Source organism: Symphodus melops, assembly GCF_947650265.1.
Source record: "Symphodus melops genome assembly, chromosome: 15".
In the NCBI taxonomy this organism is placed as follows: domain Eukaryota; kingdom Metazoa; phylum Chordata; class Actinopteri; order Labriformes; family Labridae; genus Symphodus; species Symphodus melops.
Window position 1 is genome coordinate 23,188,729 of NC_136705.1, and position 16,099 is coordinate 23,204,827.

Genomic DNA, 16,099 nt, shown 5'->3' on the forward strand with positions numbered 1-16,099 from the left:
GGAGACATTCAACACTGGTAAGAAACAGAAAAAGAGTGTCAAAAAGCCGAACGCAGGTGACTTAAAACTACTCTCCAGATTCAGGATGACAAACACCGATCTAAAAAGAGAGACATTTATTATTCACATTTTTTTTAATCTTTCACTCTGCACTGTAACTTTTAATTCTTTTTATATTCTTCCTGAAATTAATTTTATTTGAGTTATTTATAGTTAAACATATTTTCTTTTCTCTGTCATGATGCTATATAAATAAAGGTTGCCTTGATCAAATACAGGAGTTGGGTTTTTAAGATGCAAGTTTTAAGGAGCTCTGAGACTTATTTTAACTTGTTAAAAATAAGTATAATATGAGCCCTTGAACTTGGCAGTGGGAGGCAAATACACTCGTCTTTACTATTTTTTTTCTGTTGCAAAAAACAAATGATTGCTTCTCTTCTTTTGTTAATTTGACAAGCCACCACCCTCTTTTTTTCCATTCATCCTTACTTTTCTATATTCATGAGCAGACAGTACACGAGTGGTAAATAAAGATTTTTTTAATGTTTGCAAGACTATTAATGCATTGTTCTTGTCAAATGTTAAAACCTGCAGTGCAGCCTCAAAGTCAGAGTACAGAACTACAGCAGGATGACGACGACGAGGCCGCTGAACAGGTGACAAAAAAAAACATTTCAGCAGCCGTTTAGGGACTTCAGTTCTGTAAATGTTGCCCAACATCAAGCTTTAATTTACTTTGCATTCCACAGTTGAGATAACTTAATCTCATAGGTGTGTTTTACATTGCTCAGAGATTAAGTCTTTTGTTGTCCAAAGGTGTGGCAGCAATTCACAGCACTCAGGCTGCAGAAGGGTCAAAATTGCAGAATTGGAATTCCACAAAGTTCAAACTTTAAGTCTGTTGATGTTTAGTGTCTTTATAAATTATTAACCTGAAAACATATGCAGATGACGTGGTTGACCCTATAGCTTGAAATCAGTGGGCTCTTGCTCATTGACTTTAACACAGATCATTGTCTTAAAATATAAATAAGGCTTTATGTTTCCAAAGAGGCATGTATGTGACGTAGAAATGACCAATTGGTTTTAGCACGCTTATTAAACCATCAATATGAAGTCTGTTTTCCCTTTTCTATGTATTCATGGAAATGTCATAAACAATTTAATTTCCTTATCTAAACTGCAGATTATCTTTATAATAAACAGTAACAGATGTACTAAGGAGAATTACTGTTGAAAAAAAAAAAGGTTTACTTATTCCGTCATTAAAAAAATAAATAAACATGAACTGGTAATCTTTGCATTAAAATCAGAGAGGTAGTCCATTTGTCACTTGGTTGAAATGTTGATTTACAAGTGAAAACGCTTGTCTTGATCGTATTCAGTTCGGAGAAAGTCGTAAAGCCAGATTCAATCTTGACAGTCATTTCATTATGTTTCTCAAAGTAATGTGCCGACCACGGTGCAGAGTCCTGATCTGAAGTCTTGAGCCCCCCCTGCAGCAGAGTGTTCAGATGCCCTGAGCCCTGGAACAGGTTCGCACATGTTGAACCAGACAGACTGCTGTTTACACATTCAGCTGCCAACACCTCTGAGGGGTGGAGCTGTGCCGTGCTGCAGAAGCCTCTAGTTGTTGTTCAGAGGAACTTCCTTGATCCCATAGCTGGAGCCTCTGTTGATCTCAGTCTGGCCAATCATCCAGCGGCCTCCGAGAGAAGCTGTGAAGGAAGGATTCAAAAAAAAAAGAGGGAAAAAAAGAGGGTCATTTAGAGTATCAACAGAGCCGGGAGCAAAAATGTGTTCCCTGTTAAGAATGTAGTCATCTACTATCGTTATTTCCTTTTTAAATAAGGAGCTTCCCCTTAAAAAATCCCACATTTTGTTTACTGGAACTTAATAAAATATTTAGTTAAGATAGTCTGTCTTATTCCCGAGAGAGTTTGTTAACCTCTAACACAGGCGTTCACTGACTGTGGAAACTTGCCGTTTGTGTTGTAAGAGAACGTCTCCATTGGTGTTTTCACACATGCACAAAACTCCTGAAAGTTTCCCCTGACATTTTTTTAAGATGAGAAAACAGCTAAAAAAAAATTTCGAACCTTAACCCTTACCCAAAGTGAGATTTCCCCATGAAGTCGGGGTGAGTTTATTTACCACAAGCCAGTTGGTTCTTTTCCTCGTGTTCTGGGAATTTGTTAAATTACATGCAACGCTATTGTAAAGGAATATATCTTTCATTATAGTGTCGGACTCTGCAGCTTCATCTGCCAGGTTGGATTTCCCCAATGTCTTTTTTACGTCACTTCTGAAACACCCCTTCCCGTCCGACTTCACGCTGTTCGGGACATCTGTGAATAAGTCATTTAGGAACATTTGAGCGGTAGGCTTTCAGCAGTGCATGTGTGAAAACAGCTGATGAAACTTTCCTCTGGATGAACGGTCCTCTCTGCTTAGTGAGAACATGCCTGAAGGATGTTATGGGCATGCTCCTGACACTAATCAATCGTACTTTCTAAGAAAAGAGACTTACATTTGAGTTGACAAATCTGCTGCTTTATGGAACAGAAAGGAAGAAATTGAAGGAAAAACAGTTGAACGTGTTTCAGGATGACTTGGTACGAATGCGTGGGACCAACCTGCAGAGCAGACAGCCACAGACACTAAAATGGTCAGCATTAATCCAGAGCTGAGGAGCTGAGCAAACAGCAGGCCAAGAGGGTAGAGGAGCAGGCAGGCCCAGAAGAGCCAGTTGATCAGGTCCCAGGGGCGGCGTGGGGGGGTCACTATGGGGCCGGGGTAACGCCCCGTCTGGATGTAGTGCTCCTGAAAGGTATCCTGTTAACACATCAGTGCAAACAATCAGCACAACTGCCATCACAGAAGAACAAACGGTAGCTCAACCTAACGCCAGGCGAAGAGCTGGAGCTGAGGCGGGCCATGCTCATCCTCATTAACCTCTATCCACCACAAAATCAAAAAGAATGAGTGATCAAAAAATACACCCTCGTACAGTATGTGCTGGTGAAGCCATGAACCAGCCACCATCAACTCGCTCTAACCTTCTCCTGGTAGAGTTTGTGGAGCCAAGCAGCACACTCGGCCTCGTCCTCTGGGATCGACTCGAGGGGGATTCTCCTGCAGGTGAAAGGTAAAGTCAGACCTGTCGGAAAAAGAGTCTTCAAAAAAAAACCTTTTGTCATCTGTGCTGCAAAAACGCTGTACCTGACGTATGCGTCCGCGTGGAATTTCTTCCCGTTAAGGATATCAAGCAGGGTTGGAGCCTCTTTTTCTCTGAAGTTCAGCGTGCAATCATAAACTGCTGCGACTGCACGAGGAAACGGGGACAGTTAAACAAGTTCCCAACTCGTTTGTTTTGCAAATGCTTCTCTCAAACACATTCAGCCTGCAGTATCTGCTGATATCTGCCGATGGCCATATTTAGACACTTGCTCACTCACCGGTCCCTCTGAGGTTTTGCACAGTTACCCAGAATCCTTTGGTCCTGGGCAGAAGATGATGCTTCAGTATGGGTAAGCCTTTGCTCTCAGCCACCTTCATGCTGATCTGGTGCTTCTTTTGTGTGAAGCGTGTTCCTTCACAGTACAGCAAGAACTATCCCCCCCCCCAAAAAAAAATAAAGGTAGATTACTTTAGGCCACTCTCTCAATAATCACGTCCATATTGTGAAATTTACCCAATATTTTTCAGGGTAGTCCCGCAAATTCTGCAGACTCTGAACCACCGTCCTCCGGTCCTCTTCCCACTTCCTCTTGATGAAAACTATCTCCAGGAAGTACCACATCCAACCAATAACGGGTAAATAACTCAACTCTTTCTTGGCTAAAACTTTTGAGCTCTGTAAAAAAAAAAAAACATTTCCAGAAAATCCAAAAATACAGCTTCAGAGTCAAAAGGGGAAATATGAGATGTGGGACACTTTCTCTTACCCCAAGCACACCGAATCGCTCACAAAAGGTCCAACCACACAGGAAGTCTATCTCAAAGTTGTGGTTAAGAATAACGATTGCATTCTCCTTCCCATACAGTGTGTAGCTCTTCGGGTCTGTGTAGAGCGTGCACTCGGTCCCAGACCACCACTCCAGCATAGTAACCAACTCTAAGGATTATCCAGGCAGAATGATGAAGAGGAGTCAATCGTTTTGGTCAAATAATGCTGGAAATAATTACTTTTACTTATGACTTTTTGTCTAAGGAACACATAGTAGCTCTGCCTCTTAATGTGCATCAAACTGAAATATTGGAGATCTCTGCTGCATTTCTTATCATCTGTTTTTAATCAATGTAAAAGCTTTGCATAAAAAGACAATCTATTTCTATAGAACTGTGCATAGATGAGGAATAAATCCATCCAAAATTTCAAGCAAACTCCTGCACACTGTCTACGTTGCACACATTTCAGTACCAAAGCATTGCCAATGTATTGGTGCATTTCAGAGTTTGCTTGCATTATTTGTGACTTGCACTCAAATAGATAATCAACAGAAAAATGTCTTCTCTTTCTTTCTCTGCATGTGTCGGAAAGTAAGAAGAGTACTTACGGCTGCTGACACAGTATCCCAGCCTGACATTGACCCTTCGGGCCAGCTGCTTGTTGACCAGCCACAGAGGTGAAACGCAGACCTGCAGCAGGTTGATGATGAGTCCACTGACCAGGAACACGTAGCACATGATCATTTTACACAAGAACTGTGATTTCAGCAGCTGCAGGAGCGCCATTGTTCTGGAAAGGTTGCACAAGAGAAAACATGAAAACACAAACACCGCCTCCCATCACACACTGCGTGGAGACACATTTCGTCACGCAGAGAGAGATCAGCTCATGTTGCCCTCCTCCGTGACATCAACTCATCAGCCCATCTGGACATAAAGGCTTTCTTTGACTGGCCTCCCTCTGCTGAATGGAGCCTTTCAGCTGACACGCTGCATAAACAGACAATCATAAAAAGTTTGCTCCTGACTTTTCCAGGATTAGGAACACTCACTAAAACTGTTTATAGCCTCAAATGTACCTATGCCGTAGTTTTGTCAGAGCCTCTGTCAGTCAAGCTTGAAACAAAGACCTGCAAAACCTGCAGAGTAGGTAACAAGTCTCAACAAAACCTGAGAGCAGCATTTACGTTAAGGTGGAAATATGAAGTGGCACTGCAGCAGAATAAATGATCAGCATGCAAGTAGCCTATTATTTTAATTGAGTTTAAAGGGAATAGGGAATAAAGGTAAAAATAATTTACCGTATGTTTCAAAAGCTCATTAAAAACAACAGTGAGGGACTGTCAATGAGTTATTGTCAAACTATTTCTCATGAGAAAAAAAGAAAAGCCTGATATTCTTCAGACTTTTCAACAGCAATCAATTATGACAGTGGCAGAGTTCAATTAAGCTTCAGGGTTAGGACCTGACCTATAAAAACACAGACCTCAATCACGTGACACTTACCTTGATGAGTCCAACAGAGATCTCCTGTCTCAACTCTTCAAAGACTGCAAATTAAAAACTCAAAAACAGGGCGCTTCAAACATGCTACTTGGAGCTCTTCGTCCTCATATATTAGTCATGAATGAATCACTCAAAGTCAAGATTCACTCCTTGACTCACTTTAGGAGGGAAAACTCCCCTTTCCTTAAAGGACCGCACCCATCTGAAAGCGGCGCCTCGACCCGAGGATGGAGTCAGCTGTGCCTTCTTCTAGAAACTTTGTAGCCAGGCTGCCTGCAAAGATCGTCTATTACCAAAGTGGTAGCTCAAGATACAATGTAGGGAGAAAACTTTGACGCCAATATAACTGCTCTGTTTCCACGTCGACTGATATGACTCCTTGATGCATTTTACATTTCAACAATAAAGCAACAAAATATTGATAAGGTTTTTGTCTACAACGCTCACATCGTACAATATTGCCTTTCACCAGAAAAAGAGGCAGAGTGAGACCTCTGTAACATTTCCCTTCTCTCTGCGTTACCTTGTTTTGGTCACAGGAAACGCGCGAGGATGTCAAACCAGAGGTTGGAAACATGCGCAGTAACGCAATCTGACAAAAAAAAAAAAAGCCTAATTAATTAGTTGATTTATTTTCACTTTCTTTGAGGAGACATACCGGCTTCATATTGTTCTCCTTCCTTATTCTATTTAAATTGTTGCTGTTAAGTTTTCAAACATCTGGAAGGCGGTTCTGGGTCTTGTGTGACAGCACACTCTGCTGGTGATAAGTTGTACCTGCAGATTATATCTCAGTATCTGCAAGTAATTGGCCTTCACCAAAACGGCAAAATAGGAAAAAAACGCAAATAAATCATAAAGCACTTTCATCTTCGCAGCTGTTTGTTGTTCATGTTACCATTGTTTAACCATGGTTGGTCCCACTGAGATTAAAAACCTACTTTCAGAGGGATACCTGGCCGAGACAGTCAGCAGCAAAAACACAAAGTTACAGACAGAGACACAAAGACAGACTAAGTACAATCTAGAATACACAACACTAAAAAGTGCATGAGGAGAGAACCCTCTATGAGTCCAATCTGGGAGTGAGTAGTTCAAGTATTTCCAGTTAAAAACATCAGCTTAGAGTCTGCTTCCAAGTCTTTCATTTTAAATTTGAACCATGGCTCCTAGAGTTTTTTGGGTTTTTTTCCATTCTGCAACAGATACCAGACTGAAGGTGTTGAGAATAACCAATTTATCCCCAATTGTGTTCAAGCATTTTTGGACAGAGAGCAGAAAGAGGTCCTGAGAAAGCAAAGAATACTGTCAGCTACCTGCGTGACAAAAACACACAGTGTTAAAGCAGACCAACAATGGCCTTGTATATAAAGGAGTAACGATGCATGAGCCTGCAGGTTACCAGAGCAGGCTCTAGGGGGCAGTGGTCACCACCAATATTCATTAGATTTCTTCTGTATGATTTTAAATGTACACTGCACTTCCTTTTGGTAGTCAGCGTTAATTGCATACAGCAGACCCATGAGCATATCTACCATCTACTATATGTCCTTCATGCCATGTTGACCTGATCTTCTATTACCAGGAGGATGCCGACATGCATGTCATTTGTTGTGTCTGTAGATTTACAGAAGAGAGAGAGAGAAAAAAGAAATGCTGTAAAATGTTTGTAATACTTAGGATTAAATAGCATCCAGATCCGCTTTATTAGCCAGGTATGCTTAAACACACAATGAATGTTACTTTGGTGAACTGTGCTCTCTTTGTACAAATATATATAACATTACACTGATAGACTTTTCTCTTTTTGCCACCACTAGAGGGAAGCAAAGAGGCACCGGACACAACTCACCTCGTTGAAAAAACACTTTCTTAGAATAAGTTTCTCTTTCCCATAACGACCCTGACCTGACTTTTTAGTGAGCTCCAACTTTTTTTCTTTCCTGTTTTGTCTGTGAATATCATCATGTGTTATCTTTATAGACCCTCCAAACCAAGCAGGATTTGATTATTTTTCTTTGCAAACCAGAAACCCCTAAAAGGAGGTCAATGGGGTCCCATGACTGTTCCACCTTGGGGGCTGCTGAAGTGTTTCCTATAGCTCTCTTTTTACAGCCCTCATAATGCTTCATTCCTCGTGTTCTTTACGACTAAAATAACCTTGAAAAGAGGGCATGCCTGCCTGAAGAGGTCCCAACATACAGTAAAGTAGCTCAGGAATCCTTTTATGTTCAAATACCATCGATGAAGAAGGTGAGGGGGCCCGGGGGGAGAAATGTCCAGTAAGTGTAGTATGTTCATGTCACTTTGTAGATCCAGAAGTGAGCGAACATGGCAGCTTTTACAAGGTCATCTGTTGTATGGACGAAGAATCACCAAAAGTTTAAACTCATTTTAAAAGCCCATTTAACGTTGACAAATAAGCTAAAGATCGTTGAAATGTGCTTTTCTGTTAACGTCATTTTAATGTTATTATGAGAGTTTTTGAAGCCTGTGATCGTTTGCTTTTCCCTTTTCTTAAAATCAATTCAATTCAAAAAACTTTATTTGGGGCCGATTCAAAGATAGATCTTCTACTTTGAGTCTGGTTCTCTTCCTTGTTTGATTCTGAACTGTGACAGGATGCAACTAACTAGGACACTGGATAGAATTAGAAGTTTGGGAGCGGGTGAATATGGAAAGGAGCAACATGTTGAATTCGAACTGGAAGCGCCAACTTTGAGGAATGCAACCTCTGTCTGCATTTTGGGTGAACTAACTACTCTGTTACTGGTGACCTCTAACTCGCACTTTTAGTCATTGACTTATTGTAGACGAAGAACACGGCTGTGGCGCAGTGGGCAGTGTGTGCACCCAATGCACCAAGGTTCATGGTTATGATCCTCCAAGCGAAGGGCCTGTGTTTGAATCCGACCTGCAGCTCCTCTCTCTCTCTCTCTCTCTCTCTCTCTCTCTCTCTCTGATTTCCAACTCTATCCACTGTCCCGTCTCTAAATAAAGGCATAAAATGCATTTAATAAAAGACCTTTCCCTCATCTGTCCTACTTCACTGAAAAGTCCCATCTCAGCATGTGTATTCAAGGTTTCAAGTTTCTACATTCACATTCTTGGATGATTCATATTTGACCATCGTTGGTTTCCAAACAATAATAATAATAGTGCTGTGGTGTCAAAATCCTGCTCACAGGAAGACGTTTGATTCAGAGGAGAGTTGAGCTATACGAAAACGCTCTCCATCTGCAGCCCATGGATGGGAAACGACCTTCTAGTGTTACAGTGCATACATTACTTTTCACAGTGAAGGTCAAACACGAAGCGTAGCAAATATATAAGCAGGCACAGCTGGAAGTGTTTTCTCAAATTGTTGTTTTCATGGAGACTTTATTGCAAAATCTGTAGATCTACATCTGTCGATGTAAAAATAGCACTTACAACTTACGTTGGGAAGCGGAGGGTTGACGGTTCACTTCCTGTTTGTGCACGTGTGCATATACAACGTATCTTAAATGAGTGTAAAATTGAATTTACCCTGCGGGATCAATAAAGTATACGTTCTTCATATCCAGAAATCAGAATAATGAAGAGTTTTGTGGTCTTATAGTTTCACTCTAAGAGTTGCATCAGATGAAACACTTTAGCCAAACCCGCTACATGTGTGTAAACTGCCGTCAAACTGAGAAGAGCAACCGTCAGCACATTTATCCAGCGAGTCTCATTCACATTTCACGGACTCTTTGGTGGAAAAGTGCAGTTGATACGAGGTTACTGAATTTATAGATGTTATGTGGCGGCATCTCACCCCGAGAAATTACTCACTTTCCAAGAGATGTCAGATTTCATTACACGAGTTACTGTAAAAGTTGCCTTTCTGTGGCCATGCCTTCGATAAGCAAGCAATTGGACACCATATAAGAATAATGTCGTGACTTTGAGTGCAGCTCTTGACGTTGGTTGCGTAACATCCTGCTATTTGTATTTATTGTCCGCTGTTAAATCATGCAGAGAAGCCATAAAAAATAATTTGAAAAAGCTTCCTTGCGAGATCAAACTCAAGGCCAGATGTAATGAAGCTGGACTACATGCTTCCTTGACATTCGGGAAAGTTTGCCAACTCTGCTCTAATCTTGGAAATCCCTCTCTCTCTCTCACCCTCTTAGGAACACAAAACAATTCTTTAATAGCTTTATTTATATGTGTATTTGTAGATATTGATTAGATGCTCTTATTAAAAACTTTGTCCGCAGCTGACATTCTTCAAGTCCGAAGCCAATTTCTTTTATCCAGGGGGAACTTTAACTTTTGGCTCAGCAACACAGGGGTGATTTGGATGAGCATGCTGTACAAAGAATGCAGAGAGGATTAAGTGAAATCACTGCACAAGTGTGATTTATGAGCCATTTGGCATTAATAGCCTGTGACCGACTCTCACTCCTTTTTACCCCAAACACATTAACACTAATTCCACCCTTCTGAATAGCTCTTTAAGGTAAAAGGACGTTTGTTATCTCTGAGCTTTTGGAGCCTGCTGTGAGAAAGTCTACGTGCATATTGCTGATGATGCTCAAACTTTTATTGATGCGGGACCTTCGTGGCTTCTGAGCGAAAGCTGTTTTTGAAAAGATAAGGAGAATGGCCGCGCAGCTGCGAAAAGATTCGACGAGACAGCACAGTCATCAGCTTTTCTGATGGTGAAACTTTAACTGACGACATTTGTGCGAATGGTTTGAATAAATCCAGGAGAACTCTGCCTTGGAAAAAAAGCTGCATTCATTTAGATATTTCTGCAGGCTTTTTGTAAATAAGGCGCTAAATGTGATTACAGTGTTTTGGATGACTTGCTTGTTGGAGTGTCATGAAAGTAGATAATGTGCTCAGATTCTTCTGAATGCATGCACGAGGCTCTTAGAAAAAAAAGTGACAACATAGCCCTGGGCCTAAACTTCTTTAATGACGGAGTGTTTATATGCAGAAAGCCAGTAATGAGATCCCGATGTATGCAGTGTCTGTTTCTCTCAGGACTCGACTCTGCAGCCTCGTCCGTCAGACAAGGTGGGCCCCCATCGACACATCCGACTGTCAGGGAAACTCAGGGAGGTTTTCTAGAGACACCTGCTCTGCTGCACTTCAGGGGCCTCAAGCATGACGCCTGATTGAAAAGCCAAAAAGCGATGACCTGAGTGAAGTTTATTTGTTGTAACGCCATCACCCAGTTGAGGAAGATTCAAACACTGCATGGTTATGCAATTACACGTCCTCGTCTTCAACTTTTCCGCCCGTCTCCGCTGACAGATGTCAGAATGAGGATTCGAATGTGATTGGACACGAGGCCACATGTGCAGAACGGGACGATGATGGTCACAGCACATGCGGGAGAGCAACAGTTGATGTCAGAGTTATGTAATGGAAACAGCATGAGATTTTTATTGTTTCATTTTCATTGTCTCTGCGCAGAACGATATATTTGCAGCAGATGGTGATGGAACATTTCAGAAGGGTGGGAAAAATCGTTACAACACAGTTTTGCAATATTTTGCACACTGATATTGTATACATGGCCGCCATGCAATATGCAGTTGTATGCAAACACTTGCAAAAGTCCAAACTGCTTCGTACGTTAAACTCGTAAACTTGATTATATTTCAGTTCTATCAGACAAGGTGGATATTACTCTTAGACTTTGTGGAGTGACCCAACATTTTTCCAGGTGAAATGAGCCGTTCAAAGAGCAGTGATTATATTTCTGATTAGCATTAATGCCATTTAAAAAAACTTAAAACCAATCCTGATAAGTCGGTGTTTAAAGAATGATGAAATGTGTGCGCTTTTATATATGTGTAATTAAAGAAAACTTCTTTGGCACAAAGAGTGGAAAACGCTGACAGATTTTCCAGCAGTCCTGGGAAAGTGACCCCCCCCCCCCCCCCCCCCCCCCCCCCCCCAAAAAAAAGAACGACAAGGGAGGAGTGAACGCCTGGTATCTTCAAACAGCCTGCCATGTGTATGTGTATGTTCCATTACAGCAGAGGGCAACATGGCTGAAAAAGCCATCAGAGATGTAAAGCGATATGGTGTGATCACATGTTTCCACTGCATGGTGAAAAGAGGGAGGGGCGGCTTGTAGCATTGTGTTCTGCTAATAAAGAGGCGATGTGGCACTGCCTTCATTTTTCCTGTCGTGTCGAACATTCAGGCCTCGCATATAGTTCACACACGCCATCATTAGAACCTTTAAAGCTCTGGAAATCTGTCTCCTAATGCTCCTAATGCCACAGACACACCCACAGCATCCCAGAGTTGAGATTCCTGCTTCATTTTTCATGATTTTAAAAAACTCAATTGTTTGAACTGAACATCTTTGTGCCTCATTTAAAATGTGGCCTGATGGTGAATGACTCCGTCTTTTGTTGCGCAACAAACTTTTCCTGTTCGGAGTTGCGGGGAGCTGGAGCCAGTCCCAGCTGTGAGGCGAGGTACACCATGGACTGGTGTCCTGTCAGTCACAGGGCTGACATACAAATTAGAGACTCACACCAGTGGGCAATGTAAAGTCATAAATTAACATAACAAGCCGGAGCACCTGGAGAGAACATGCATAATCTTCAGAGGATCCTGTGAGACGGAGATTTGAACCTGAAATCTTTCTAACTGTGAGACAACGGCGCTAACCGCTGCACCATGCAGCCACGAATAAAACATTTAATGGCTTTGAACAACTTAAAATACTCATAACTCTACTTGTATTTAATTGAATTTTCCTCCCTCCTGTTCATTTATCATCTTCAGACAGGTGACAGGTGCAAATTTGTGACAATTAAGCAACAGGCCGATTGTGCTGTGACTGTTATTCCAGCTGCAGGTGAAGTGTAACGACATGTCTGGACTGTTTAACGGTGTTTATGCGCTCCAAAAGCCTCGACACGCCTCCACATGCCTCCTGTGGACTGAACACACTGCAGCGACATCACCGAGCGCAGCAGAGTCCAGGTCTGCTCTCCAGCTGGAACTCATGAGTCTGTCACAACCTCTTCTACCTTTCCACTCTCACTCCCGGTGTTTAACTGTGCATTCAGCAAACTTCACTGAGTGAGCTTTGTTTTTACTGCATGATGTCAGTTTGTTAACCTTTACTTGAACCTTACACATGATTATATCTGCAACTGTCTTTCTGTACTGCATCGGAATTCGGATTTTAATACCATCATGTCCCCTCATTGATACCTGAAGATGAGAGAGAGGGAGCAGGGATTGACACAAGGTCGGACTTGAGCCCCTGCTGCAGGCTTTCGAGGATTATAGCCTCTGTGCATGGGCTGCAACGTAACTGCTCGGCCATCTGCGCCCCCAAGGTTAAACCCTTTCTTAACATGAGCACATTAACACAGAGAATGACAGTCACTGAACGTTGCTCTCCTTAAAGTGTTTTCACACATGCACAAAACTCTTGAAGTATCTTGACTTTTCTCACGACTTTTCAGGCATGGCCTGCATGTGTGAATGTAAACAGATTCACACTTCTTCTTCTACCATCTGTCATCTACCATCTTGTCTCCTGAGAGAAACTCAACGCTGAGGAACTCGGGAAAATGAACGGAAATAAACGGTTCAAGACATTTTCAGGATGAGAGCTTGAGAAAGAGCCTAAATAAATAAACTTATAGGAATGCATCATTATTCTTTACGTTGACACATCTCTCTTTGGTGTCTTATTCCGAACATTTGAGAAACACATTTCTACATTGAAGCTGCCCAAAACATTTAAAGGCTCTCATTAATTGATGCGACTTTATTTAATGAGTCAGATCAATCAGAGTTTCGGAGGCCTGCAGCTTTAGGAGGCACTGTCTGGCTTTGTTTCGTGTGGAAGGTTAATGCAGGGTCAGGACTGCTCAAACTGATTTAATGAGACCTGATGCAGCTGTTCCCAGTTTTACACCGGTGCCATCAAGGCCTAAGTGGAAACAAGCCTCGTTCTGACACCTCAGATTTTTTTGGGGCTCGTACTTGCACACTTTCGGTGAAAACTGCGTTTCCATTTCCTTTTCTTGAACACACGTCCCTTGAGCTAAGTGCTGCTTTCACTGAACTTGAGTGAATGTCGAAACATATAATTACCTCTGCATGGGAAATCTTTTTCTTGTCCTGTTGAAAACTCCTGCGTGTAGTTCTTTGCTTTGGTCTGGATTGTCTTTTAAAGAATCTGAAGTGAAGAAACTCTAACTAAAATTAGTAATATCAAACAGCCAACTTCCTGCAGACAGCTCGGAGCCCCGGTGCTGCAGGACTTCAGCTCACAGTCCAACACTTTTTCACTTTTCTCGGTGCAATGAGTGTGTGCCCTTAGGTTGGCACAGAGAGGAAGAATGGATATTTTCCCAATGACTAAAGGAACTCATGCCCTGAAATGAATGACTTACTTTATTTCAAGTGACAGACCCACTTCTTTCCCAGCACACTTGACCTTGGCGGCTCCTTGGTTACTTTGTTGAGTAGCAACTGAGGTTCACTCATCAAAGGAACCGGTGGGAAAACCAAAGAACGGTTTTAAGCAGCAAATAAGGTCAAACTCTTGGAGCAAAAATATATTTTCTGTCGATGCGATGGAGTGGAGGAAGACGTTTTTAAAAAGGGAGAGGTTGCACTCGACGAAGTGAAGACAGTTTTATAGTTCTCTTAAAAGGAGAAATGTGTAAGATATCTGGTGAAGTTATTGATAAAGTGACCTTACTATAACATAAAGGAAACTTCTAACTTTAGATTCTAGTCCTCAGATGTAAGCAGTTTTCAGCCCCCCCCCCCCCCCCCACCCCACACACACACACACACACACACACACACACACACACACAGCCGTTTTGGACGCCCCTGGGTTTGCCAGATATGAGAGCAGTTATCAGGTGAACAGGTGTTGCAGCGATGGAAGCGGGCAGTGGAACTGCTTCAGATAGAAGTGATTGTACCCGAGCTAAAAAGCCTCTGCATGTTTCTAATAAGCTCCAGCAGCAGAAAGCTGCTCAAACTAGGATCAATGTTGGAGATGCTTTTGAAACATGGAGACAACAAACTAAAAACAATGAACTGCCACAGAGGGTAACAAAGACAGCAAAATAGACATGGGCTGATCAGAGACAGGCGAGACTAATGACACAGGTGAGATTAATCAGGATAATCAACAAGGCGGGAAACACAAAGAACACAGAACATAAGACCAGAACACCAGAGGACAAGTACAAAGTAAAACCAGACACTGAAAACACAACCGAAACAAGAAATTACACAAGACAACAGGAAACACTAAAAATTAGACTTAAACTAGGAACTTTAAAACACAACACAGGAAATACACTTACAGGCAACATGGAAGGACACAGGGAAACAGAGTAAAGACTAAAGTAAACACGAGACTAGGAAACATTAAAACACACAAGGGAAACAATCAACACGAGGAAACATAAACAGAGAAAGGGAAAGAATGAAAACTAAAACAAGACGAAACACAAAATCAAACCATGACAATTCTCGTTTTTGTAGAAAAAGAGACGAAGAGGAAAGAGAGATGCAGTAGTACTGAGTGGAAAATGCAGTAAGGAGAATATTGTGTATAATTGCACCATCCTAGCATTGGACAGGCTGGTATTTCGCACCATTGTGACTGAGGGCCGACATCGCCCAAAGTGCAGTTCTCCTTTTTAAACCTGTATTTGAATAAGAAGCTTCGATATCCTCTTCTTTGTGTCTCTCTCTGTGCTGCTAAAACTGACGATCTGGTGCTGAGCTCCACATCCACATATTGACACAAAACTATCAGAGGTTCAACTCATTCAAGAAAGACGATCTCACGCTTGAAGTTTAGTCAAACTTCTGCCCTTGTGATACTTTTTAAGTGAAATATTCGGTATTTTCTTTTGGTTGTTTGCAGCCAGTTTCCTTGAAGTCATTAATCCTTTTTAAATGCTTGTTGGTTCCTTAATACTTGCCTCAGCAGAAAATACTGGTTTACTGTGTCACACATTGACATCCTCTGGCAAAACTGCATGAAACACCCTGGCTGGAACGTGCTCCGGGCTTTGAACCAGCCAGCAGCGCCAGCTCCGTATAGGCGCTCTTTGGTGTGTGCCACGTGGACGAAGAGCCTCAACCCAAATATCTCCACCACAGAGCGGCGAGAGCAGGGGTTTGACTTCCCCCATTTTCCCTAGTAGCACATTTTTTTCCTGGCCTCAACTTCATTTACTTAACCCCTTCAATCCCAGAGAGACAGATGGTCATAGGAAAAACTACAGACAAAACCTCCAACTGAACAGTTTGACGAAGACCTTGCCTGCTGCAGACTTCTGAAATCATATTCTACTATTTATATTGTTTTTGCAAATAGACTTGTAGTGGTCAGAGTTTCACATAGCTGTGAAACATTTGTCAGCATATATGAAGATTGTCTCTAAAAAAGACAATTAAAAGATGGGGCCGTATTAGCTGAGATGTTAGAGTGCACATCGCGTGAACAGAGGCTATTGTCACGTTTAAAGAATTTAAGAAACTGCAGAAAACCTCACGTACAGAAAAAAGTATTTATACTAACTAACGACAAAAAAAACATACTTTCTGTTTGAAGTCCAATATCTTAAAACGAACACCAAAGTCAAAC

General features: G+C 41.8%; 1 protein-coding gene across 2 annotated transcripts; it reads right to left on the bottom strand.

Annotated features, from left to right (window-relative positions):
• Positions 1 to 518: 518 nt before the first annotated feature.
• On the bottom strand, positions 519 to 5,708 carry agpat4 (1-acylglycerol-3-phosphate O-acyltransferase 4 (lysophosphatidic acid acyltransferase, delta)). Of its 2 annotated transcripts, XM_079363444.1 has the most exons (10): positions 5,458 to 5,708; positions 5,031 to 5,090; positions 4,560 to 4,941; positions 3,948 to 4,117; positions 3,695 to 3,856; positions 3,459 to 3,612; positions 3,223 to 3,325; positions 3,060 to 3,135; positions 2,637 to 2,835; positions 519 to 1,718 (listed from the first exon to the last, which is right to left on the bottom strand). In XM_079363444.1, exons 3-10 carry the CDS (start codon positions 4,735 to 4,737, stop codon positions 1,627 to 1,629), a joined length of 1,134 nt encoding a protein of 377 aa, XP_079219570.1. In that variant the 5' UTR covers positions 4,738 to 4,941; positions 5,031 to 5,090; positions 5,458 to 5,708; the 3' UTR covers positions 519 to 1,626. The 2 variants fall into 2 exon arrangements, with proteins under 2 accessions (XP_079219570.1, XP_079219569.1); XM_079363443.1 differs by lacking the exon at positions 5,031 to 5,090 and having other exon boundaries at positions 4,560 to 4,741; positions 5,458 to 5,707.
• Positions 5,709 to 16,099: the final 10,391 nt, after the last annotated feature.